This window comes from Equus przewalskii, chromosome 6 (genome assembly GCF_037783145.1).
Source record: "Equus przewalskii isolate Varuska chromosome 6, EquPr2, whole genome shotgun sequence".
In the NCBI taxonomy this organism is placed as follows: Eukaryota; Metazoa; Chordata; class Mammalia; order Perissodactyla; family Equidae; genus Equus; species Equus przewalskii.
In genome coordinates, this window is record NC_091836.1 from 25887062 (window position 1) to 25913436 (window position 26375).

General features: G+C 51.4%; 1 protein-coding gene across 5 annotated transcripts in view; it reads right to left on the bottom strand.

The window, feature by feature from the left end:
- Positions 1–501: 501 nt before the first annotated feature.
- The window catches only part of DSCAML1 (DS cell adhesion molecule like 1), a 339404-nt gene continuing 313530 nt past the window's right edge, over positions 502–26375 (bottom strand). For 2 of the 5 annotated variants that reach the window (XM_008516706.2, XM_070623208.1), the window contains 14 exons: positions 21294–21433; positions 15535–15688; positions 11942–12059; positions 11390–11553; positions 10981–11079; positions 10132–10320; positions 9363–9650; positions 7660–7815; positions 5723–5753; positions 5455–5573; positions 5020–5172; positions 4177–4371; positions 3346–3657; positions 502–1540 (listed from right to left, as the gene is read on the bottom strand). In XM_008516706.2, the coding sequence (XP_008514928.2) occupies positions 1065–1540; positions 3346–3657; positions 4177–4371; positions 5020–5172; positions 5455–5573; positions 5723–5753; positions 7660–7815; positions 9363–9650; positions 10132–10320; positions 10981–11079; positions 11390–11553; positions 11942–12059; positions 15535–15688; positions 21294–21433 (2594 nt within the window). In that variant the 3' untranslated portion in view covers positions 502–1064. Of the gene's footprint in view, positions 1541–3345; positions 3658–4176; positions 4372–5019; positions 5173–5454; positions 5668–5722; positions 5811–7659; positions 7816–9362; positions 9651–10131; positions 10321–10980; positions 11080–11389; positions 11554–11941; positions 12060–15534; positions 15689–21293; positions 21434–26375 lie in introns of all 5 variants that reach the window. The other 3 variants (XM_070623205.1, XM_070623207.1, XM_070623206.1) reach the window with 2 other exon arrangements.

Sequence of the window (26375 nt, forward strand, 5' to 3'; positions counted from 1 at the left end):
GCCTCACCTTGCCCTAACAGTCAGCCCAGAACTTCAGGCTCTGACCCGACCCCAGGGGGTATATAATCTCTTCTGCCCCTCCCAGCTTGTAGGCCCCTCTTAAATAACTTAACTCCTCACTAGAGGTTTGCATAGCTCCATTCCCTTGGCCACACTCTATTTCCCTGGAGGAGAGAAGGCAGTAGACGCGGGCCCCCAGACCAGACTCTGCAGACCTCTCATCAAGGTTGCCGCATTTTATAGATAAGGAAACTGGCTCAGAGGGGTTTAGGAGCATGCACAAAGTCACACAGCTGGTCCCGTTTAGGGCCCAGCACAGATTTTAGGACAGAACAGGTGCTGAAGACTGCACCTTGGCTAATGGAGAGCGTTTTAAAAAGTTTAACTGCTGCGCCAAAGCCGGGCTTCTCAAAGTTTCCACGGGAGACAGAGGCCTGGCAGAGGGGCCTCTCCTCCCTCACTCCCCACTGGCCCTCGCCAGATGGGAAAAAAGCCACCACGTAGAAACATAACCTTTATTGCACACGGCGCTGGGTCTTTTTTCATAGAAAAAGGTATTAACACATAAGCATCTGCAAATTGAAGCAACTCCTGGTTTTCTGGGAACAGTAAAATCGCATGCAGTGTTCTCTGAGTTGGGATTTCGGTCTTGGTCAAAACCACCTAGATTGGAGGGAGGGTGAGGAGGAGGGAAAAACTGCTGGGTCTTTGTGCCTCTGTCTCAAAATCCGGCGAGAGAAATATATAGATACATAGCTTGTCGACGTGTTCCGCGCTCTCTATATATGTATATATCTCTGCACGCGTATTTTGTGGGGTGGGGGTGGGGTTTACTTGTACTGTCAAATTCATTGTGCCCTGGCTTCATGGAGAAGAAGAAAATAGTTTCATTTGTACAAAAGAGTTCTATGTACAAGCGTTCATGACTCGGGGGTTTTCTTTTCGTTGTTGGTTGGTTTTCGTCTGTCAGTTTAATATAAATAATGCAGGAAAACAGCCAAGTTGGGTGTGAGGGCTGGAGGTGCAGCCGGGTCCACGCAAAGGCTGTTCTCCTTGCTGCGCCCCTACACCAGGGTGTAGGATTTGGAGTAAGCCCCAGCCCCCTGCTTCTGAGACCTCCCTACCCCCGACGTGCTCATCTCGAGAAGTGAGTCCCTGGAGCCCCCCATTTTGGTGTGTGGGCCCCCGGCCCGCGGAGGCTCTGTGCTGGGGGCCGGAGGGGCAGCACTAGGGGCCGCGGGGGGCTCGGCAGGGGTGGGGCCGGGTGCTGGGGGGGCCGTGCCGGCGGGGGGTGCTGGCATGGCCAGAGTCCTCTGAGGTAAGGTGGCTGTGGAGGCGGCAGCGGGGGCCCCTGGGTGCGGGAGGCCCAAGGGCTTGCTGGCAGGGTCCAGGGTCAGGTGGCGGGCCTGGGTGTGGTAGGTTCGAGCCAGGTTCCGGATGGAGGCCTCGCGGGGTGGGACCACGGGACAGGGCTCGCGCCCATCTGCCTTCCGGAAGAAGGCCTCCGACTTGGCATACAGGGGCAGGTTACAGTAGTCACCTGGAATCACAGAAGCAGAGGACGTCAGGAGCAGGGGCCTCTGGGGACCAGCTGGTTCACCCTTCCCCTCCCCTTCAATCTAGCATAGCAGCCCCTGCACAGGATGGGCAAGGAGCATCCGGGAAAGATCAGTTACTTGACCTCTCTGAGCCTTAGTTTCCTTACCTGTGAAGTGGGGATAATCCCATTTCCCTACAGGACTCCTGTGAGTAGCAAATGAGATAAAGCATGGAAAGGGGCCGGCACGTATAGTAGTTGCTCAATAAACTGATACTTATTGTTAAGTGCTCACTACAGCTGGTCAGCTTCAGCTGGTGGAGAGCTCACTTCTCGAGACAAAGACTTCCTAAGAGCTCTGGCCCTTAGAAAGCTTTTCTTTACACTGAGGAGGAAAGGACTGTCACTCCCTGTCACTTCCGTGCATCGAGGCTGATTTTGTCCTCAGGAACCACAGAGAAGGCCTCCCCCTCTTTCCCAGGGCAGCCGTTCACATATCTGAAGTCAGCTACATTTCCCCACCCCTGTCCTTGGTCCCCTCTTGTCCAGGAGATGAACAATGTTAGACCATATCAGTTTTTTTGAGGAAGATTAGCCGTGAGCTAACATCTGCCGCCAATCTTCCTGTTTTTGCTGAGGAAGACTGGCCCTGAGCTAACATCTGTGCCCATCTTCCTCTATTTTATGTGGGATGCCTGCCACAGCATGGCTTAACAAGTGGTGCATAGGTCCGTACCTGGGATCTGAACTGGCGAACCCTGAACCGCCGAAGCGGAACGTGCACACTTAACTGCTGTGCCACCGGGCCGGCCCCCCTAGTTTCTTAACCTGCCTCCCTATGACAGGCCTCTGGGACCTCCATATCCTGATTCCCTCGGCTCTGTGAGCACCCTTGCCTGTGAAGGCACCTCTGTCCTTCCGACTCGCCCAGACACTTTCCTTAGATGACGTCATTTGGTCCCCACAGCACCCTGGAGAGGTTAATACCTGCCCACATTTTGCAAGTGAGGAAACTGAGGTTCAGAGAAATTAAGTAATTTGCCTAAATTCACACAGCTAGAAGGGCGGGGGTGTCATTCAGCGCTGCCAGCCTCCAAAGTCCTTGTACTTTCCCTTACCCAGGGCTCTTTTCTAGATGGCCCCGAGCCCCCATGGCTACTTAGCAAGGCCAGTACCGAGCAGACCAGACTACATGGTTTGACAGCTGGGCCTTGTACACTGCGGCCCCCATGTCTGCTGATGGATTCCCCCTTGCATGCCCCCTGGTGATCCTGGACCTGCCCCGCCAACCCCGAAGGCCAGGCCCCTGGAGTCAGGCGGTTCCAGTCAGGCTAGGTCACTCCCCACCATGAGATTTGGCCACCATGAGTCGGGCTTCCAGGATTGTTCCTTTGGGTCTGGATTAAGTTCAAACAGCATTGAGACCAAAGGCCATTGGGCAGCTGACCCTATAAAGGGTCTCTTTCCATCCTGGCATAACTTCAGATTAAGGGAGTAATCACTACTTAATAAGAACCTACTATGTGCCAGGCATGCATAGCATTTTTCTAATGCTTATCACGACAACACAGAGTATATGCTATTATTTGCATTTTACAAATGAGAAAATTAAGGCCAGAGAGGTTAAATGACTTGCCCAAGGCCACAGAGATATTAAGAGGTTGACCCAGGATGTGGACCCTGGTTGGCTTGCTCCCAAGTCCTTGCTCTTTGCACTGCCCTACACTGCCCAGGAGCCAAGCTGGGCTGGCAGGATCCAGGTGCTGTCAGGGCTAGGTCTAGCCAGGGGAAGTGGTCCTAGCACTCACTCTTGTTGGCCCGGTGAGGGATGGGCACAGCCACGTTTTTGCCCCGGTCGGCATCCTGGGGCTTGGGTGGGGAGGAGGTGAAGCGGCAGATGCCAGGCTCGGAGGGGGTGCTCATGGACGTCATGCTGTCAGCGTTCTCATTGGTGCCCGTGGTCATCTGGTCGGAGGAGCTGTCCGAGATGAAGCACTCGGTGATCTCAAACTTGGCGTGCTGCAGCTGCTCCTCCAGCTTGGCATGCTCATAGGCCCGGGCCAGCTCCTCATAGGTGGAAGAGGCGCTTTCGGTGGACACCATGCTGTTCCGTCCTTTGTCTGGGGAGATGGAGGGCATGGAGTTAAGAAGAAATCAGTGGGTTGTGGGGAGAAGGGTGTAAATGAGACGAGGCTGAGCAGTTGCCCTACCCCTAAAGCCAGCAGCTGTCTGAGACCCTGGCCATGGAGTGAACTGGGCTCAGAAGACCCTGCAAAGGTGGCAGTGGTGGGAGAAGTGGGGTCTTTGGCTAATGAAGGGCAGAACATCTTTCATTCTTGAACATAAGCAACCACCCCCTGGAACACTCAGCCCTTTCTTCCTCCAACGAATGTCAGATGTTCCATTTTTTCTGACACCTTTTGAGAGAACAAAATGAAATCCTTGGCCAAGCAGAGCTCAGTGAGGTCAAGCATTTTTGTCATAGCCACACAGTAAGTCAGTAGCCACTGGAAATGAAACTGACTTGTGCCTTGGACCCCACGAGCTGGTGGGTAGGAGTTGGGAAAATGGAAGGTAGAACTGATGATGGCGGGGACTGGAGGAGACTGAGCATGATGTAGGCAGGGCCTTGGGCTCACCTGTGTCCTGGGAGAGGCTCGCACTATAGCTGTCACTCTCAGTGACAGTGACACCATGCTGGGAGCCCACAGTGCGCCAGTCGGAGGTGAGGGTGCGGGCGGGTGTGGAGGCCTGGCACTTGGTCAAAGTCCACTGGCTTGAGTACCGGTTCCGGGTACTATGGGCTGACTTCACATTCTTCCTGGACACTGGATCTACACAGAGGAAGCAAGAGCTAGCACCCTACAACCAAGGGCATTCAGGCTTGGGCAGCTGGCACTTACCAGAAAGGGCAGTGGGGAGCAAGGGAGGAGGCAGAAGCAGCCACAGAAACCCCCTTGGGAATGCTGAGCATGCGGCCATTCCTGACCATATAGCTGGTCCCGGAGGAGCCAGCTCATTGACAATGCACCTGGTTGTGTCAACAGTGTCAAGGCATGGGGGCAGCGGTGGCATCCTGCTCCTCCCCACTCACCCCATCTTTTCTTTCACCCTGGGGAAGAATATCACCTCCTCTCCTGCTGCCTCCTGACTGGCCATTCATTCCCTACAGTCCTTGATGTGTTCTATTCTTACGTCCAGACTCACAGTGCTAGAGGCAGACCGCCTTTGGAGAGTAAGAACACCCAACCCTCTCAAATTTCTAGGTAAGGAAACTGAGGCCCACAGAGATAAAGTTATCGATATGCCCAAGGTCACAGTTAGTAAGTCTGCAGTCAAGGTCTCCAGACTAACTCCAGTGCTCTTTCCATTCTTCTATGCTGCTCCTCCCTCCCTTTTTGTTCTTTTATCACCTGTGCCCCATGCTGTGCCCAAGACATCATGTGTGGGTGGAGGGCTGGCTCCCTGGGTATAATGCATACTGGTGCCTGGCCGGATGTCAGACATGTCGATGAGGGGTCCTGAGCTCTGGATGAGGGCTGGGTGGTGCAGGGAAACACCGGTGCAGAAACTCTGAGGGTTGACAGCTTGGCTGAACTCAGCGTCTGTCACAGGGATGGTGGCTTTGTCATCTCCTGGGGGAAGAAGGACAATCAGTAGGAGTCTTTCCCTTTGGATTTCCCAAATTTCTCCTTGTCTTTATCCAAGCTTGAGACCCAGAAAGGCGATGATAACTCTTCTCATTCGACAGAGGAGGAAACTTAGCTCTTGAGAGAAGCTGCAGTGAGTTCCGAGGTTGTTGGGTTGTTGCTAGAACCCTAGGCACTGCCGTAGGGCTGGTGGTTGCCCTCCATGGATTGTGGCCTGGGGAAGCACACTCGGAACAGGACAGAGAGCTCACGGCACCTGTTACTCACCCAACTGCTTGATGCCCTCCTTGTCCTCAATGAGCAGCTGGACCCTGGGGATGTCAATGTGTAGCCGCGGGCCCTGGGGTGGCCCCTTTACAGGGGTGTCAAAACTTCGGTTGTTCTTGCTGTGGGGAGAAGGGCTGGAAGTGGGTGATTCAGCAGCCATAGAGGTTGGGGGAGGGTTTTTTTCTGGACAGTGGGGTCTTAGAAGTCTGTTCTCTGCAGTGGGGGAAGGGAGAGGGAAGAAGAAAGGAAGCAGCTATGTGACGCTCACCTTATCAACATTTCTGCCAAACTCTTTGCATCTGCAAAACAGTAGAGAGAGGGGACTAGGTGAGGATGGAGTCTGAGCAGGATGAGAACTGGAAAAGGCATGGGAAACAAGTTAGGAGAATTCCCTAAAATGGAGCTAAGGCTGGTCTTCTGGGAAGAGGAGGGAGAAACATAAGGACCTCTAAAATAGTCCAAAACTTGATCAGGTCTCCCTGCTCCCAACTCAAGATTTGGCGGAGGTCTGTTTTCCTCTCCTCAGATTTTTATCTAACAGGGAGGTCCTTCCCAAAGGAGAGGCTATATAAAGGGTTCCATCTGCTTCCTGAATTGACTCTAATTAAACAAGACATCATAGCAGGCTGGAAATGGGCATCAGTGGAGGGTCTATCCTCAGTTATCTGTTGGGGAGAGGAGAGAGTGGAGGATGAAGTTGAGGTGGTCAATGAGCAGCCCTAGATGACTATCAACTAAGAGGCTTCATTTCCTCCTCTAGGGCAGCTTCCTCCAAAAGCCCATTGGTGGATTTTGGGGTCCCTGCTTTGTCTTCAGAGGAGCATTGAATAGGATCAGGATTCTTAGGTTAGGAATTAACAACAGAAGGAAGAGAAGCAAAGGGCCTAGTTAATGTTAGACCTCTTGTAGCTGAGAATGATCTGTCAGAGTAAATCTAGCTGCATGCCTACATCCAACCATCCACCCACCCATCCATCCATTCATCATCATCCACCCATTCAACTATCATCCATTCATCTGTCATCTACCCATTCAATTATCCATCCATCCATCCATCCATCTATCCATTGATCCAACCATCCATCCATTCAACCATCAACCCATCCAATCATCTATCCAACCATTCATTCAATTATCCATTCAGTCAATTATCCATTCATCTAATCATCCATTCACCTGTCCATACACCAGTACAACCTCCTAAGAGTCCATCTCATCACCCATTTTCCCATCCAAATATTCATCCGTCCATCTATCCATCCCTCCATCCATCCAAGTATCCATTCAACTATCTATCCATCTATCTAAACATTTATACAATCATCTATTATCTATCCATTCAACTATCCATCTATCTATCCATTGATCCAACCATTCATCCATTCAACCATCAATCCATCCAACCATCTAATTATCCCTCCAACCATCCATATGTCTATCCATCTATCCATTGATAGATTGATCAATTGATCAGTCCATCCATTCATCCATCCACTTACCCATCGAATCATCCGTCAAACTATCTATCCAACCATCCATCCATCCATCCACCCATCCATCCATCCTCCACCATCCATCCATTCATCCATTCATCCATTCATTCACTCCTCCATCCATCTATCACTACAACCACCTATCCATCCAATCCTCTGTCCATCAACTAGGCCCTGAGCAAACTGAGGTAAATCAGACCCATTCATGCCAGTCTATAGGGTCAGGTATTGGGACAGGGGATGATATTCACAATATTTAACATCTGACATGGCATGGAAACTGCTCAGACAGAACTAAGCAAGGTCCTAGAGACCATCTATAGGTCTACTCTTTAGTGGCTGGGTCCTAGGAAAGTCACAGGGATCCTGTGTGAGAGAATGGAGCATCCAGGGTGGAAGGGAGCAACATCTTTTTACCAACCAACATGGCTTTACCATATTGGTAAATATGGCTTTACCAGTGTGGACCAATATGGCTTTACCAGTGTGGACCTCTAAGAGTCAGCCCTGGTTAGGGCAGACACAAAGTCCTGGGGCATAGAGGAGGAAGCAGTGAACAATTAAGGTTTCAGAAAGTTGGAATGGCAGCTTTCCCTTCAAGGGGACGCAGGCACTCTCTCTTGTCCAGATGGTACTGTGAGCCAATGAAAGGTGGCCAGTGTAGCTGAGGGTCAACACTCCCTCCCGGGAAGCCCATAGGAAACTTGCCCACCTCGGAGCCGCTTCAGTCGCTTCTCCTTCCTCTTCTTGCGCACGATGAAGAGCAGTGCCACCCCCAGCGTGGCCAGGATGACCGGGCAGCCAATGGTGAACAGCTTCTTGACGTCATCCCCCTCACCTTGAGCAGACTTGATGGGAGGGATGGTGCCTGAATGGGGGTGAAGAAGAAAGTCAGATGTCCCTTATGAGTCGGGTGCTGTGCAGAGTCCCCTGGGTGGGGTAGCATTTCAACCTCTCCTGCTGCCCTTGGTCTCACTCTGACCTTCACTTCCTGGCACAGAGCCCTGACCCTCTCATCCTCCAAATTCTGGTCCCATCAGGACGGCCATAAACAGTTGTATAGTTTTCACACTGATGATATGAATGACTTCCTGGGTCTGTTCTAGAATTACCCTGAAGTCTCTCAGAGAGAGTCCCTTGCCTGTTGGAGCCCAGTGTTCATTTCTAGAGGGCAGACCGATAGGCTTAGCTTCTCCCATCCAGCTGGTGAAGTGGTGGGTGGACGGTGAGAATCACGGTAGAGAGAAGTCAGGGCAGAGCGATCCTGGGTTCTCTTCCCCAGATGGGGACAAAAACCACTCAACACCCTGCCTTTTCTCTCTGCTCCCACTCCTATGGGCGATGTCTGCTAACCTTGGGTGCCTGAAAGGAGGCAGGAAGTTCTGCTGACACAGCCCTCTGCCAAGCCCTGATCTTTGCCTCTTTCAAAGCCTCATCTAAGTGTCATCTCCTTCAGGAAGCCTTCCTTGTTTGAGCCGATCTGCTTCTGATACCACTTTTATTCTGTTTCCTTAACACATAGGTAGACTTAAAATGTGGCTGTGACAACTGGTCCCTATGAATTCAGCCTGCTATCTGCCTTTAATGTGTATGTATGTATATGCATGTGTGTATGTGTGCATGTATGAGTGCACAGGTGTGCATGTGAGTGTGTGCACGTGTCCCCACATGGCAGACACCAGTTAGTGCTCGCCAAACATCCATGTGCTCGTTTACATTTCCCAGACTCCCTAGCAGTTAGATTAGAATCACGTGACTAGTTCTGGACAAGAGTGTGAATAGCAGTGATGAGCATCACCTCCTGGCCAAGGCAGTTCAGAACTGGTGTGCTTTTCTCTCTCTCTTCTTGGTGACCTTGGAGGCTGCATGTTCAAGATGGCATAGCTCAAAGATGGTGGCCAGCCAACCTTCCCAAGACTTTGTGAGAGCAAGAAACAAATCTTTTTTGGGTTAAGCCACGGCGCTTTCCGTGTCATCGCTTTATCTGTCATTGCAGCATAGGCTCGTCCACCCTCGCTAACGTACTGTATGAGCAGAGGGTTCCTAGAGGGCAGGGCCTCAACTGCATCCCTACCTCCCTCTCCATCTCTCTGAAGCAATGGAGAGCAAGGATGGCACATTCGAAGACCCTCTATCTGTGGTGTTACTGATCTGTTTGTCTGCCTGTCTGTCTGTCTGTATGGGCCACTGGTGCGCCTGCCCATTTAGCTGCCTGCCTACGAATCTGCTGCTCCCTTTGTCTGCCCCTGTGCCTGCCGATTCACCTGTCTGCCAGCCTTTTGCCCTGACTGTGGTCCTGCCTATGTTTCTATTTGTTTGTCATCTCTTCATGTGCCTGCCTCTCTGCCTGCTTGCTTCCCTGGCAACACCTTGCTTCAGCCTCTGTGCTGCCCCCTCCCACCCTTTCCGACTCACTGCCGTCATAGTCCAGGGTGGCGAACTGGGCAGTCTCGTTGCCGCAGCCGGCGCTGTTGCAGGCCCTCATGCGCAGCTCGTACCATGTGGCCTCTCGCAGTTCGGTTAGAAACACCTCCCCGGAGCTGTTGGCCCGGAGGCCCTGCCAGGCCCAGGTGCCCTTGGGCCGGTACTCCAGGACGATGGCTGTGATAGGGCAGCCCCCGTTGTTCCAGCCCTGCAGGTTAAGCCGAGCATGCGTGGAGTTGATGTGGGTGAAGAGGTGCTGGTCTTTGCTGAAGGAGGGCTCTGGGGGCCAGAGGAAGAGAAAGGTTAGAGAGACTGAGGGGGAGGAGGATGCCTTCCTCTGGGCTGGGAAGGGTTTCCGTGGGGCTGCTGGGACTGCAGGAGCTCTGGGGGATGAGCGATTGGCACAGATGGGCGTAGGGATGCCCCAGGGGACAGAGGAGGAGGAAGGGGAGGAGGAGAAGAGAGAAAGACCTGGAGTGAAGGCCTCAGCAAAGGAGGAAGAGAGATGTGGGTAGAAGGAAGAGGAATGATACCCATCTGCCACCCCCAGGAGCGAAGTGGGACCTGTTTCTCCTACTGAGAATACATTCGTCCAGATGCTGTAGTGACGGGAACTAAGTGTGTCTTCCTCCAGTCTCCACGCTCCCCCGTACCCTCCTGCCCTATCCCAGCCATCTTCCATCCCCATGTCGGGGGCTCCTCTTGCCGACTCCTCCTCCCTGGGCCCATCTCTCCCCAAACCCTCATCGCCGGGCCTCACCCCGCCCATGGGTCTTGGCCTCGATGATCTCGCTGATGCGCCCAGAGCCCACACTGTTCTTGGCTGCCAGCTTCACCTTGTACCACGTGCCACATTTGAGGCTGTCCAGCTTGAAGGAGCGCTCGCTGGAGCTGATGAACACGTCCTTCCACTCCTCGCTGTTGTCCACTGAGTACTGCAGCACGAAGCCTGTCGGGGAGGTTGGCCTGGCTCAGGGAGGGCAGGGCGGGGCCTGGGACACCCTAACAGGTATCATGGGGGCTGGGCTCCAGGCAGGGGGCAGAGTGGGGCCTTTGGTCATTGGGAGGGGGCAGGTGCAGATTAGATGCAAAACTGGAAGGACCTTGGGTGAGTTTTACTGTTCTCTCTCTCTTTAGCTCTCGCTTTAGGGTTTAGAAGCCAAGATGGGGAGGGGAGCAGAAACCAGAACTATGAGGCTTAGAAGGAATCCTATTTAGAGCCTACTAGTCCGTGTGCAGTCCTCTGACAGGAGCATCAGCTACCAGATCCCTGGTGATTCACATGCATATTCAAGTTTGAGAAGTGCTATCTAGTACCTCTGTCTACTTTTACAGGTTTGGAAACTGAGGCCCAGAGAAGTAAACAGACTTCTTCAGGTTTGCACAGCTCCCCAGTGGCAAGGGTGGTGGGCGTTCTAAAACCCAAACTCTAGGCCTGTATACTTTCCATGGCACTTGGGTACCTTCCTTGTGGTCCGAGTCACCCCCCGCCCCCATCACTTCCTGGGTGTTGTGGGAACGAGTGGTGGGAGTGGGTGAAACCCTTCCCTTGCCCCTGGGCCCAGAATTCCTTCCCTCCTCTCCCCCTCCTCATCCAGACCCCTCTCACCTCGGATGGAGCTGCCCCCATTGTCACCTGGAATCCAGGTCAGGGTGATAGACGAAGCGGAGGTTTTAGAGACAGTGAGGCGGGGCTGGTCCGGGGGCACTGCGAGGGAAAGCCACCAGCCCTCACCACAAAGTGTTAACCTCTGGGGACGTGGGGACGGGGCCAATGGGATGAGGGCAAGGGACTGGCTTTGCCCCACCAGGTGCATCCCCCACTCCTGCTCACTCTCTCCACCCCTCCTGCCTCCTCTTCCGTTTGGCATCTCTGTTCCACTAAGGTTCTGTCTCCCCAGTGGTTGGTCTTTTTCTTCCATTTAACAACCCTTGCTTTTACATGATGCAATTCCTACCCCTTCTCCGTTCCTGTCCCCCCGACTCCCCTGAGCCCCACCTGCCTCGTGGGGTCTCACCTTGCACCAGAAGGTTGACGATGATGGTGTCGAAGCCCCCGGTGTTGGTGGCCGTGCAGGTGTAGTAGCCCGAGTCCTCGGCCTTCACAGCACGCAGCAGCAACGTGCCATTGGTATGGATGAGCCGGTGCCCATCCATAGACACCGGGATGGCCGAGTCTTCACTGCGGGGGACAGGGGTTGGGGATGGGTTACAGCAAGCAGCCCTCCTCCCGGGGCCTCCCCCAGGTCTGTAGGCAAATAGAGCCGGGAGCAGAAGGAGGGTTGCTAGAGGACCCTGGATTCTTGGATATTTATTAAGCATTTACTGGGGATATCCGGTAACCATGGCCTCTTCAACCACCGAGGAAGGGAGGTTCTGGGGCTCCCAACAGAGGAGGCCAGGGAGCCCAGGCCTGCTTGTGAGAGTGGTAACCATGTACCCTGCAAGGCCTCCCTAGGGGGAGGTGAGTGAGTAGGCTGGAAGGGAGCAACATCCGATTCTCTTCTTCATGGCTCTTCTATTATGCCCATCTCTGGGGGTCACCCATCCCTCCAGGGGCCTGCACGCACCTGTCTTTGGTCCACTTCACAGCAGGGGCTGGATCTCCCACTGAATTGCAAGGCAGCCGGACATCTTTCATCCAGGGTGTTGTCACAGTGCCGCCAAATGAGATGATCTTCGCTGGGGCTACAGGGAAGGGAGGATGAGGTTCTCCCCACTTCTACCCCAACACTGCCCGGGCCCACCTTCCTCAGGGTTCCCGAATTTACAATTCAAATCACCCCTCCCCTACCTGACCTCCACCTTGGGTTTGGGGAGATGGTGGGTGCAGGGAACTTCAGCTGGGAGTCACTGATGCAACCAACACTTAGCCAATACCAGTCATGGGCCAGGTATCAAATGAGCCCGTGAGGACTCACAAAATGTGTAAGATCTATTCCCTGTGCTCAAGTTGCTCACTGTCCGAGGGGGAGACAGGTACTTAAAAGTGTCATTACAGGGTGAAAAGCACAAAGGTAGGGGCGGGTACAAGTAACCACGGGAACACAAAGATGGAGGGATGAACTCTGCCCCTCAGGGAGTGGTGGAGGTGATGGCTGAAGAAGCTTCTGGAATTGGAAGATCTGACTTGAATCTTGAAGGTTAAGAGGAAATTCCCTCCGCAGAGAAGGAAAGGCATGTCAGGAGAAGGGGACAACACTGAGTAGAGGCCTGGAGGCTGGAAGCACACGGCAAGTGTGAGGGTCTGCGAACCCTTTGGGGTGACCCAACCCCAGGGTGAGTGAAGGGGGAAGGGCAGGGCTGGAGCCACCGGTGAGCAAGAGCAGAGGCCCAAGGGCTCCACTGCCACAAGAGGCTGGACGTCCTCTTGAGGTCAGGAGGAGCCCCTGGAGCCTTACAAGTAAGTGGTGCTATGTTCACAGTAGAGTTTTAGATAAATCCTTGGCTGCTTGCGGAGGATGGTTTGGTGGAGATGATCCTGACGGACGCCGACCAGTGACAAGATGGTGGCCAGAGTGCAGGCTTGAGGTGATGTATGACAGTGGATGGGGGGAGGTTAGGGCTCATGAAGGGCTCAGGGGAACAGCTGCCAGGACTTGGGGTCTGACTGTTTCTGGGAAGAGATAGAGGGGGAGGTGAGGATGACAGCTGGGCCAACCGGGGGTGGGGATGGTGCTCTCACAGAGACAAGGCTCATGGAGGAGGAGCGGGTAGGCAGGAGACACCGGAAGACTTGGCCTCATGTTGAACCTGGGGGACTCCCATGCTGGGTAGCTAGAAAGCAGCTGGATATACACGTTCTGGAGCATAAGAGAGATGGCTGGACTGCAGACACTGACGTGGGAGTCAGCGGCAGAGTGACTGAGGTCACCAGGGCGGGATGTAGATTGACAGAGGAGTGGCACAGCCCCGGGGTCAAACACAGATAGGCACAGAGGAGAAAGGAGAGTCCCGAGGGAGAGAGGAGCACAGCAGCATCGCAGCAAGCACAGGAGGCAAAGGGGTCAGGATCCAGTGAGAAGGGACTCGGGTCAGGCTCTTGAGAGAGCGCTAGGCCCAGAGGCACAGGGGTTAGATTAACCACGTGACCAGGCGCTTCAGAGGCCAGAGTGGGCCCCTGTCTGGGGAAGGAAGACAGGAGGCAGTTGAGGAAGCAGCGTGTAGAGGCCCGGGTGCAGGAAATGGTGGTGCCTCTCCTGTGAAGGCCATGCCCGGCCACGGGGCTTGGAGAGTCGGGGAGGTCTGGAGGGGCTGCTATGGGCAGTGACGACTGCCTGGTGGCCAGAGGGACTTGGATCTAAGCAGAGGGGCCCAAGGTAAGATGGCCTCCACCAGGGGCAGAGAGACGTCTCAGGGGCCTTGGGGATCATGCCAGGATCTCTAGGGACCTGGTTCTACACCTGGTTCTGCCACGTGGCTGGGGCTGGCTCCCTGAACCTCTCTGTGTCTTGGTATGTGTGTGTGATTGTGTGTGAGAGAACGTGTATGTGTGAATGAGTGTGTGCGTGTGTACATGAGTGTCAGTATGTGTGAGAGAATGTATATGTGTATGTGTGAGCGAGTGTGTGCATGTGTGAGAGAATGTGTATGTGTGAGTGAGTGAGTGTATGTGAGTGTCTGGATGTGTGTCTGCATGTGTGAGTGTGTATGTGAGAGTGTCTGTATGTGTGAGAGAATGTATGTGTAGAGAGTGCGAGTGAGCGTGTGTGTGAGAGTGTATGTGTGAGAGAATGTGTGTGTGAGTGGGTGTGTGTGGGGAGAGAGGACAGGGCGCTTGTCTGTCCTACCTCACAGGGCTGCTGTGAGGACAGAAGGGGAAGACGTGTGACCGTGTTCTGGGAAGTGCAAAGCCTCTGGGAGGGTTCTATTTAACACCCACAGGGGAAGAGGAGAGCCTTCTGCTGAGCCCCCAGGCCCTTGGACCCGGCTCTGGGCAGTGCCAGCTGTCCCGGGAGGACGGGAGGCTCCAGGACCCTTCCCTCCTGAAGGAGATGAGTTCAGGAGAAGGGGATGGTTGTGCCCCTGGGAGGAAGGATGGGGACCAGGAGAGATAAGAAACTACCAGAAGAGCCACCCACGTCTCTCAGCTGTCTTTGTAGGCCATGCCACTCCTGCCTCAGAGTGCTAAACTGTACCATGGGGTGACAGACCCTACTGGCAGGGCAGGTGGAGGCCCCTGGCCACAGCAGGCCCTCAGCTGAATGCTGGCTGACTCTGAGCTGCGGCAGGGGAGGGCTGATGCCGCTCGTGTTCCAACCAAAGGAAGTTTGTCACCCCAGAAGGGTGGCCGGGCTGAGGCAGGCAACACCCCATCCGAGTCCTGGGCGCCAAGGCTAGAGAGTCAGGTGGCTGTGGGAGGAGGCAGGGCCAAGAGGAAGCGCCCAGGGAGGCCTGGAGTCACAGCAGACGAGCTGAACTCACGGGCTTGTGTGGCTAATGCCCGTGCCCCAGGGTGGCACAGGGGGCCGCCGAGTGACTCTGTCCTGCTGGCTCTATCTTGATCAGGGGTTGAGGCCTCAAACTGCCATTCCCTGTAAAGTGGGGGTGCATGTGCCCCTATGCCACCCTTAAGCCCAGGTCGGGGATCCAGTGGGACACCCCCTAAGAACGACACGGTCTCATTCACCCTGTGCACAGCCTCCAGCCCAGAGCCCCCTTCAGGGTCTGCACTTTGTAAACATCCGTTCATCGACTGAATCAGCCATCAGTGGGATCGCCTCTGCCTGTGGTGTCCGGGCTTTGAAATGAGGGGGCTCCCCGCGCAGCTCTCTGCTCGGTGGAAGCAGGGTACCCCCATCCCCCAGCCCCCTCCGGAGGAGCTGTGCACTGGGACGGAGGCTCCCCTGTGGGCTGGGGGTGGGGCTAACTCGCCCTTCTTTCAGCCCCGGAGTAGAGTTAGGAGGGGGGATGAGGGTGCACCATGCCCTCCGCCCCGAGGGTAGTGGGGCTGCCTCGAGCCTGCTATGTGGCTGTCTGGGAGTCAGGGGGCAGCAGAGGCCCAGTCTTGGTGGCTGCAGGAGGGAGGCAGGTGGCTGGCCAGCTCTTTGCAGCCAGGGCACAGACAGGGTAGAGGGGAGACATCCCCTATTCCCCTATTCGGGGAGAACCAGAATTCTAGCAGGGGGCTTCCGGCAGGCAGCTTGTGCCCCAGGCTGCTCACCCTTGCCGGCAGGCTCAATGGTGACCTTCTCGCTGCTGTTGCCCCGGCCGGCGGAGGTGACGGCGGCCACCCACAGCAGGTACTGCTGCCCCCGGTTTAGGTGGGCAATCCGGTAGAAGAGCTGCTCTGGACTCGTCTCGTACTCGCTGGGAGCCTGCGGGGCGGAGGCGAAGCAACACTGAGAACAGGGACCCTCGGGCCTCCAGCCTCCAACTCCAATCTTCCTGGGGACCCTGGGCTCAGAGGAGGCACTGGCCGGGTGGGGGGGCGCGGAGGCAGGATCCTGCATTTACCCTTCCTTGTTTTAGAGCAACAGCGAACAGACTTTGCACGGGGCTTGGCCCTGGGAGCTGACGGGCCTGCTCTGGGGTGTTGCTGGATCAGCCTCAGTTTACCTCTGAGTGATCCAGGCACTGGCAACTGTGGCTCCAGGCCAGGGAATGTGAGTGTTTGCAGTGAGAGGTTGAGGGAGTCAGCAGAAGGGAGGATGCAGGAAGGAGGGTCCCAGGAAAACCCCAAGAAAAGGGCGTCTCTGGGAAGCGGCTGAAGTACTGTGTTTGCCTTATTAGAGTTGTAGACAGGCTCCCCCAGCCTGTCCCCACTCAGAGTCACCTCCCAGCCCTCTGTCTAATTACCACTCCATCATTCTGTAGGTGGCACACCGGCCGGGGAGGAAGGGGCGGGAGAGGGAACTATGAAAGCTTCGCCGGGCAACACTTCATTAATGATTATTAGTGGTATAGATCACTGTATATATTTGTAGGTTATATAAATCTATAAATTTTTTTTAACCAAATGACAGTTTTGACAAGTTGCCAACAAAACAATATCGGATCCCAGTGGTTTTACCAGTTGCTTTGATGAAAAGATTATGTTGCCTTGGAAACCAGAGGCTCAGATATTGAAATGAATTTGAGAAGGCGCTTTTGATAAGCGCTAGTTTGCAGACCTCCTGTCAGCCCCTTCCCGGGTGCAGGCGGGATGGGGCTGACTTTCATTTTGTTTTGTTTTTTGGTCAGCCGCGGGGAAGGGAAAGGAGGCACCAGGGCCTCTTTGAAATCAGGGTGGAAGTCGAGTGAGGGAGGGGAGCCCCTGGAACAGATGGGGGGCCCTGAGGCCAGAGGGAGCTAATAATTAGTTATCTCTGCAGTCACGGGATCTTGCACACACACGCTCACATGCACACGCTCACACGCACAAGGACATGTAGATGGAGGCATGCGCACGCTGAAGGACAGGTCTCCAGACAGACACAGGGTCACAGAGGGACATTGTCTGTGCCCCATGGGAGGGCTGAGGGGCCCAATGACTTATAACAGGAGAAAGCACCCTTTTGGGTCCCACCCAGGCTGTCTGCAGGGACATGTTAGGGAGAAGGCACCGCCATCCACACAATATCCAGAGATCCTGCAAATGCCTCTTCCTGCCTCCCTCATGGAGATCTGGCCTGGGCCCAGGAGGGCCCTGCTGAGGGTGGGTGCACAGCCACCCTGAGCCCTGGTAGTTGGGAAGTCCTTGGGGGCCTGAGTGCATATCTGTAGTTCATACCCATGCAGGAGGTGGGTGGGGCAGTGGCTTCAGCACCTGCCTGCCCTTCTGACTAGGTGTATGACCCAGACTGTCTCTCATGGTCCCTGGGGCCTCAGTTTTCTCCCCTGCAAACTAAGAAAGCAATACAGCTCTGCCCACCCTGTGTGGTTTCAGTGAGACCTACACGAAGCCAGGGGTGTGCAAGTTCTTTGACACTGGGACATGTTCTTCTCCTGGCTCATATTTCTGTGAGGGCAAAGGGATGTGTGTGCATGGATGGAGAAAAGTTGAGTGTACTTGCTTGTGTGTGTCAGCATGTACCTGGGTGTACATTTGTGTTTACACAGGGCAGGAAAGGTTTGGTTTCCCCTTGAAGGTATTAGCGTCTTACTCAGATCCTGGGTGTCTTCCTTATAACCTGGACTCCCCAAGAATCTCCTGAAATCACTTTCAAAACACACAACCACACTCCCAAATAAAGTTCCAGTGGATCAAAGGTTAAAAAAAAAAGGTAAAACGATGAAAGAAGAAAGTATAGGTAAATACTTATCTGTCATTCTAATTAAAAAAAAAGGTAAAAATCATAAATGGAAATGATTGATAAATTCAAATTATATAAAAAGAAAACCTATGGTACATCAAAAGTAGAATCAAAAGGCAAGCAATGAGCTGGCAAATACTTGCAACCTATATGTGTAAAAGTGGTTATTATCCTTAACATGTAAAGAGCACTCATAAATCAATAAGAAAAAACTATGAATCACCCAAATAAAAAGTGGACAAAGGACATAAATTGACAATTCCCCAAAGATGGAATAAACAGCCAATAAACATAGGACAATAATCAGCCTAACCAGTAATCAAAGATATATAACTTAAAATAAGACACTTAAAAAAAATCCAACTGGCAAAAATTAAAAATATATAATACCTTGGATTAGTGTGGGTGCCAAGAACAAGTATGTACTTACAATGGCTGGTGGAAGCATAAATTGGTGCCAACCTTCTGAAGGGTAATTTGCAAATGTGTATGCAAACCTTAAGAATATTCATACACTTTGCGGTCCAGGAATTCCTATAGAAATTTACCCTAAGAGAACATGCATAAAGACTTCCATGAAGGATGCTTACTGAATCATTATTTACAATGGTGAAAATCTGAAAACAGATTAAATATAGAGTAATGGGGGATCTGGTTAAATAGATTATGTACGTACAGGCATTCAAGATCATCCTTTAAAAGAAGATTTGGATGGTGTGAAAAAGTGTCTATATATATTACATGAAAAACACGGATTATATAACATTATGTAAAATTTTATTTTAATTTTGTTAAAAAAACCTAACTCTACAATATATGTAGATGAAAGACTGGAAGGCTACGTACCAAAGCATTGCCAGTGTCAATCTTTAGGGAATGAGACTACAAGTAATTTTTACTTTCCTCTCTATTCTTTTATCTATTTATAGAATTTTCTGCAATAAAATTGCATTATTTTGATAATCAGAGAACAACAACAAACGTATTAAAATGTTTGGTAAAATTTCGAACAGGACTCAGGGTGGCTCTGGCCGCCCCCAGGGCAGAACCTCCTGGGAGCCGACACCATATGCAGCTTCCTGCATCCATTCGGAGGATTCCGCACATGCGCGTTCCTACACTCCAGTATGGACGCACACACTCGGACTCGCATGCATTTGCCTCCAACCCCACACTCAGATCCACGGTTTGGCACTGTCACGAATACACACATGTGGCCTCACCCCCAGCACTCACTCCTGGAGCTCTTGCATAAATGAATTTGTAAAGCAGTGGTTTGGAATTTGGAATATCTTTGCACAAAGAGATCGCATCACACGGTCACACATGGTGGTGAGGTCCCCGGGTCCCTCACTAAGCCCAGGCCCTCCCCTGCAATGTGGCTGAGCTGAAGTTCTCATCGCACTAGCACAGCGGGCCCCTGTGTGATGCTGTGTGGAATGTCCCCAGGAGGGAGGAGGTTCCTGCGTGCTCAGGCCGTAAAGAGGAAGGTGGGAGGCTCTGAGGGTCTCCAGCAGCAGGAGGAGGGGATGGGGACCCGGAGCTCTGCTCTGGCGCCTGGCAGAGGGGTCCCCAGCCAGTCAACTGGGAGCTCCTGAAGCCCGAGTTAATGAGGAGGCTGCGCTCCTGGACACCAATCCTTTTGAAAGGCTTCATTATCAGAGGAGGAAATGACTACACAAACCCCAGCTTGTGAATGAGGACCCTCTCCCATCCACTCATGGAGGGAAGCGTGCCCAGTGTCTAAGGCTTTGCAATTGCTAGCCTGCTAGTAATTCATTCATCAAACATGTGTCTAGTGACCATGATGTTCCACGCACAGTATTCGGTAGCTGGGGACCCAAAGATGAAAAAATGCTGCCCTTGTCCTCACGGGACCCCACATACCAGTGAGGGGACAGATATGTGAACAGCTAATTGCCATCTGATGTGTGCACTGTATGACAGAGGATGAAGGGCATGCCACAGAGGGATCAGCAGAGGCAGAGGTATAGCAGTGTGAAATGGCATAGTGGGTGTCTGGAACGGTGACAAGCTTAGTGTGATGAGAACCTTGAACGTGTGTGTGTGGGAGGGGCAGGCGGAGAATGGAAAGAGGGGCAAAAGACATGACTGAAAGCATGGATTGGAAAATTGGCACAACCACCCAACAATGGCAGGTGTCCTCAACGTAACTTGGGCAGACCCCATGACCCAGCCAGTCCTCTACTAGGTAGGCACCCAACAGGAACGCACGCACAGGAGCTCCAAGACACACGTATGAGAATGTCCACAGCAGCACTGTTTGTAAGAACTCCCAATGGAGAACTACCCACATGCCCGTCAATGGATGGCACGATGGAGCAATGAATTGTGATAGGAGCACATAATTGAAAACTATACAGAAGGGAGAGTGAAGGATCTACACCACACACAATATGGATGAAATGCACAAATTCAAAATAATGTTGAGTAAAAGAAGCCACATGGTATGCCTCCATTTATATAATGTACAAAAAGACAACACCAATCTGAAGTCAGGATGTGGTTACCCGGGGGTGGGAGAGTGACTGGAAGGAGCACGAGGGGGTCTTCTGGGTGTTGCATGTCCTGTTCCCTGCCTGGGTGTGCTGTGAAAATTCATGGAGCTGTAGTCATGACATGTGTGCTTTTGTGCAGGTGAGGGAGTGACCGTGAGGAGAGGAGGGGACGGAGTCACTGAAAAGACATTTCTGGGCTTCCCCTCTGGTAATAGAACTCTGGCCTCCCTGGCGAGGAGCTGGGTCACCTACCACTCAGAGGGTAATTCAGAAAGACCACAGGAAAGCAGAGAGAAGAGGAGGAGATGATGACACAATTACCCAGCAATTTCAGGGCAGCCTTTCTGGTTGCCAGCAGCTCATCTGCAGATGCTCCGGCTGCTGCCACCTCCCAAGCTGCTGAGGGAGGGAGAAGCTGGCCTCCTCCGCCTGCTCACGGCTCTCCCTGCCCTGAGCACATCTCCTAGACAGTACTCACGACCCTCCAGTGCACGCCCCTCTGCCTCCCTCACTAGACTAGAAGCCCTCGCAGGGCAGGTATCGTTATCTTTGCACCTGCTCTCGCAACTAGAACAGGTGTGCTCCAGAGTACTCACCCAGCAGAACGTTGTGGCCGAGTGGCTGGAGATGAGGAAAGAGGCAGAGGGAAGGATGCATCTAATGGAATATGGGTGCATATCCCACTGCACCCACCCTCATCCTCTCTGACCCCTCTCTGGCTCCATGCTGTGGGGCCACCCAGGGCAGATCTCCAGCATCCCTCCCAGCCCAGGCCGACCATGCTGAAAAGTGGTTCATTTCCAGAGGCCATGCACCAGCCAGTCCCTAGTCAACAGCTCTGGGGCCTGCTAGGAGCTTCCTTGGTCAGCCAGACCAGACGAGCCGAGGCCCTGGCCTTCCTTTCACCCCTGCTTGGTCCTGATCCCTGACTCAAAGGAGCCTCCAGGACTTGTGACAGTCTTGCAGCCCTGGCACAGAGGACTGACCCAAGACGGGCAGTGGGTAAGACTTCAGCCACTCTTGGGTGACCAGCAACCATTCTCATCCATGAATCCAGGTAGAAGCACAGATGTAAGCAGTCCTAGGGTTTGGCTTGGAATCCAGCTGATCTGCTGGGTACTTTTTCCTTTCTCTGTCCCTCTCATGGTTCAGCCCTGGGCCCCACTTACCGGCTGGCCAGACCCGGGGCTGGAGCAGAAGATGGTGTACTTGCGGATCACTCCATTGGGCTTGGTAGGGGGGAGCCAAGACACCACCACACTGCTGGCAGATGAAGGGACAGCTTTGATGCCAGCTGGGGGACCTGGAACTGAGCAGGGAGAAGACCAGGTCAGTATATGAAGGGAGGAGCACAGCCTTTGGGAAAGAATGACAGGGTGGGGAGAGTGAGGCAGGTCGATCTGGGAGAGCTTCCTGGAGGAGGTCTCCTTGAGCTATGGTTTAAAGGAGGTGGTTCCAGCATGGCAAACAGATGGGAGGAGAAAGGTGGTCCTTTTGGGCTTGTGACAAGGTCTCTGAGATGGAGGCACTAGGAGCGGCCAGCTTCAGAACTGGTTGGCCAGAACCAAGGACTTAGGTGCACAAGAAAGAAACAGAACCCGTGAGGAAGTCATCTTCATCCCTATGAGCCTAACCGGCCCCTCACCCCAGTGCCCTAACTATAACCCTGTGTTTCGGCCAAACAAATATACTGGTCACTCCGCTCTTTTGGCCCTGAACTCCTTGAGGTTGGGGGCTCCAGACACTCACAGAGTGGGCCTCCTCTTGCGGGGCTGGTGGTCAGCCTGTGGGTGACTGTTCCCTGCCATGTGCCCAGGGCACTGCTCTTGGGGTGCTGGCCTGGCCCTCTCTGTTTTCAGGAGGGAAAGCCTGGCCTAGCTGGGGCCCCAGGGGTCTGCCTGGGAGCCTCCTATTCTCAGCCCACCCGCTCCGTCTTCATCTGTCCTGTGTATTGTTGTGCACTTGTCTTCCCTCTTGGGAGCTTTTAGGCTCCTTTGAGAGTAGGCATCCTAATCAACTTATTTTACCTCTCTGAGCCTCAGTTTCCCCATCTATACGATGCACATAGTAACGACTGCATTAAACAACCACATTGTAGTGAGAATTGGTGCTAATTAAAATAAAGCACCTGGCACAGGGCCTAACGCATAGAAGACACTCAATAAATTGTAACAATTATTTGCACTGCCTGTTCCAGACGCTCAGCTTCTAGCGCCTACCTCAATTTGCTTTTTTTTTTTTACTCTAATATATGGGCAGCAATTTTAGCTTAGATAAAATAACTAGATACAGCATCCTCATCCGTCCAAGGGCCTGAGCCCAGAACCTGGCAATCATCCTTGACCACACCCTCCCTCCCTGAGACACCTCTGCTGGGTGACTCTGCAGCTGTGGGGTGCAGGGTCTATGGATGGCCACTGGGGCAAGTGTGCTAACTGTTGTGTTCAGATCTCCTCTACCCTTGCACACTTTTTTTCTCATCAGTTATCGAGGGAAGTACATTGAAATCTCCCACTATGATGGTGGGTTTGTCTATTTATCCTCATAGTTCTGTCGGTTTTTGCTTTTATATCTTTTGAGGTTATGTTATTAGGTTCACACAAATCGAGAACACTTTTATTTGCCTAGTGAATTGGGTCTTTCCTCATAACCAAATGTCCTTCTTTAGCTCTATGCCCTTTGCCTTCCAGCATCCTATGTCTGATATTTATATCCCAGTCTTCTCTTGGACACTTCTGTACAGTATGTCTTTATCTTTTTCCATCCTTTCATGTTGAGCCTTTTTATACCTTTACGTTTTAGGTGTCTCCTGTAAACAGTGCATATTTGGGTTTTGTTTCATTGCTAGCCAGTCTACCAGTCTTTATCTTTTAATTGAATAATTTAGTCAATTTATCTTTAAGGCAATTACTGTTTCATTCGGGTTTCAATAACTCATCTGACTAAATACTTTCTATTTGTCCCACCTATTCTGTTTTTCTTTTTATTTCCTTTTGTGCCCTCTTTTGAATCGAGTATTAAAAAAATACTCTATTTCCCCCTCTCTATTAGTTTGGTTATCACACAGTCTTTCACTACTTTTAGTGGTTACTTAACGTGAATCTTTAACTTACCAAAGTCAAACATCAATTGACACTTTTCTTCTCAGACAATTCAAGGGACTTAGAACTTCCATTTACCCTCTCCCAATTTATAGGCCATTGTTAGATATTTTAATTCTGTATATATTTTAGACTCTCCCCAAGATGACATCAGTATCATATTATTTTATACAGTCAATATTAATTTAGATTTACCCATATATTCACCATTTAATTGCTCTTCTTTTTTTCCTGCATCACTGAGTTCCCACCTGGGATCATTTTACTTCTAGCTAAAGGATATCCTTTAATATTTCTCTAGAGTAGGTATGTTGGTGATAAATTCTCTCAGTTTTTGTTTTTCTGGAAATGTCTTTATTTCATCTTAATCTTGAAGAATATTTTTGCTTGGTATAAAATCATAGGTTGGTAACTATTTTCCTTACATAATTTAAATATGCCATTGCATTGTTTTCTGGCTTCCGCTGTTTCTGACAAGTTAGCTGACAATCTAATAGTTGCTCCTTTGAAAGTAACTGGTCTTTTTTCCTCTGGTTGCTTTTAAGATTTTTTCTCTTTGGGTTTGTGGTTTAGCAGCTTTCTTATGATGAGCCTAGGGGTGGATTTCTTTAAGTTATTGCCTTTGGAGTTTGTAGAACTTTTGCATCTGTGGCTTGATGTCTTTCATCAGTTTTGAAAAGTTTTCAGACATTTTATCTTCTGCCCATTCTCTTTCTCCTCTTCCTTGGGATTTCTTCTCACATCCTCTATGCTCTTGATATTCAGAAAGTGGTCCACAGATAAGCAGCAGCGTCACCTGGGAGCATGTTAGAAACGCAAAATCTCAGGTTCCACCCTAGACCTACAAAATCAGAATCTGAATTTTAACATGATCCCCAAGTGACTTGTACACACAGTCAAGTTTGAAAAGTCACTGCTCTATGTCTCTTACTTGCTCCTTTATTTCCCATTCATTTGTCTTTTTGTGCTTCATTTGGATATTTCCTTCTGACCTATCTTCCAGTTCACTAGTTATCCCTTCAGCTGTGTCCAATTTGTTATTAAACCTATCTACTGAGTTCTTAATTTCAGGTATTAGTTTTTATTTCTAGATTTTTCCATTTGATAGTTTCTAATTCCCTTAAAATTTCAATCTTGTTAAGAATACTTATTTGAAAGTCCAAATTTAATAAAACCTATGTTTGGAATCCTTGTGAGTCTGTTTCTTTTTTCTGTTGTTGTTGTGTTTTTTTCCTGCTGGATTTGTTCACATTGTCCCCATTATTTTTTATTGTATGCCAGACATACAATTTGCAAAATTGTTTGTGGAAATAATTTGATGCCTCCGATGATATAATCTTCCTAAAGAGAGAATTCATGTTTGCTTCTGACAGGTACCTGAAACCTGGGGCACTAGAAACCTGGGGTTGCCTCAGTATAACTTCCAGGACTGAGATGATCTAAAGCTGAGCTGTCTGCTTGGGGTCCACTTTTAATCCGGTCTCAACTCAAAGTGAGGGGGGTTCACCAGACAGACCCAGCCCCCCTGGCAGACCCTCGTCTCCAACTCCTGGCTTTCCAGTGCTGCTCAGCTTCTCAGCCACTGCCTCCAGATTCAGCAAACGTCCCCCAGGGGAAGAGCTGTTCCAAAGAGCTCACCTCCTGGGTCTCCATTCTCCCTTGGATTCTGGCCCAGTAATTCATCACTCTCCTGCCAGCCCTCTGATGCTTTCAAGAAGGTGTTTTACAAAATATTTCATCCAGATTTCCTAGCGTTCTCAGCAAGAAGGAGAGTGGGTTTGAGTTGTCTAGTCCACCCTTACTGGAAGTGGAAATCCTCTGATATGTTTCTCTGAACTTGTCCTTCCTCCTCCCTTCATCTTCACTGCTGCTACCCCAGCACACACCTTCTTCTCTGCCTAGTGCCCAGAGGTTCTGACAGGCCTCTCTGACCCTAGTCCTTACCCCCCTACTCCCTTCTGTGATCAGTCCTCCATACTTCTACAAGAGTCACCATCCTAAAACATGGGTCTAGTCAAGCCTCTTCTTCAGTTAAAGATCTTTAAAGTGGTCCAAAGTCCAACTCAACTGTGCACTCTGAGGCCATGCAGCTAGATTTGGTATTCACAGGGGAGGAAAGCGGCGGGCAAGAGGTGTTGTTGCTTATGAACTGAGTCTAGCCAAGCCAGTCTAAAACCAAGCTTAGATGGAGAGATCTGGGCTTAAGAAATGAGCTTGACTTTATGTTTTCATTTTATCTTTTGCTTTTTCATTATTTCTTTTGCTTTTCTCTAAATTTCCTGATAATTTTTTCCTTTGGAAAAATGCAAAATTTTGAGAGGGGGTAGGTAGGGAGTCACAGTGTCTTCAGGTTAGGATATTTGCCCAAGCTTCCATGGCAGAGCTGGAATTGGAGCATGGACCTGTCTGCTTTCCAAGTCAGCTGAGAAATAACTATAATAACTGCCACCTACAAATAGGAGAACCTGGTGGAGTTGAGATGGTGCTGGTGGAGCAGGCATGGTTGTCTGCCTACCCATCTGCCATCATTCCTTCCTATTCTTTGCAAACAGAACCTCATTTTTGCTTGGGTACCCATGATCCTCCACCCTTCAGAGAAAGCTGTCTCCATCACCTACCCCAGAGGATTTGTCATGCTTGGGGTAAGTCAGCCGTGATAATTCCATTCCCCTTTTGGTGACTAGCTTAGCAAGAGGCATGTTGCCCCACTGTGGCCAATGGGAAATGGGGTAAATCTGATGAAGGGGTGTCTGGGAAAGGTTTCCTTCACTCCCAAGGGAGGCATGCCCCCAGGAGGAGACTGCTTCTCTCACTCTGAACTCTGTCTGGTCTGGTGGGGTACCTGGAGCTGCAGTCATCTTGAAGTCATGGGAGGAACATCTTGAAATCACGACATGCTGAGGATGGCAGAGCAGAAAGATGGGAACCACTGGTTAACCAACCCCGGAGCTGCCCTACTCGAGACTTCTTGTTATGTGTGATGGTAAATGTGCTTATTGCTTACATCTTTTTTTACTCTCAACCCAAAGCTTCCTAACTGATACAAGTGGTATAAGGGAAAAAATAGAGGATAGAGAGCCCAGAAAGCCTGGATTTGCCACCAACTAGCTTCAGCAAGTTGCTTAGCTCTCTAGGCCTCAGTTTTCTTAC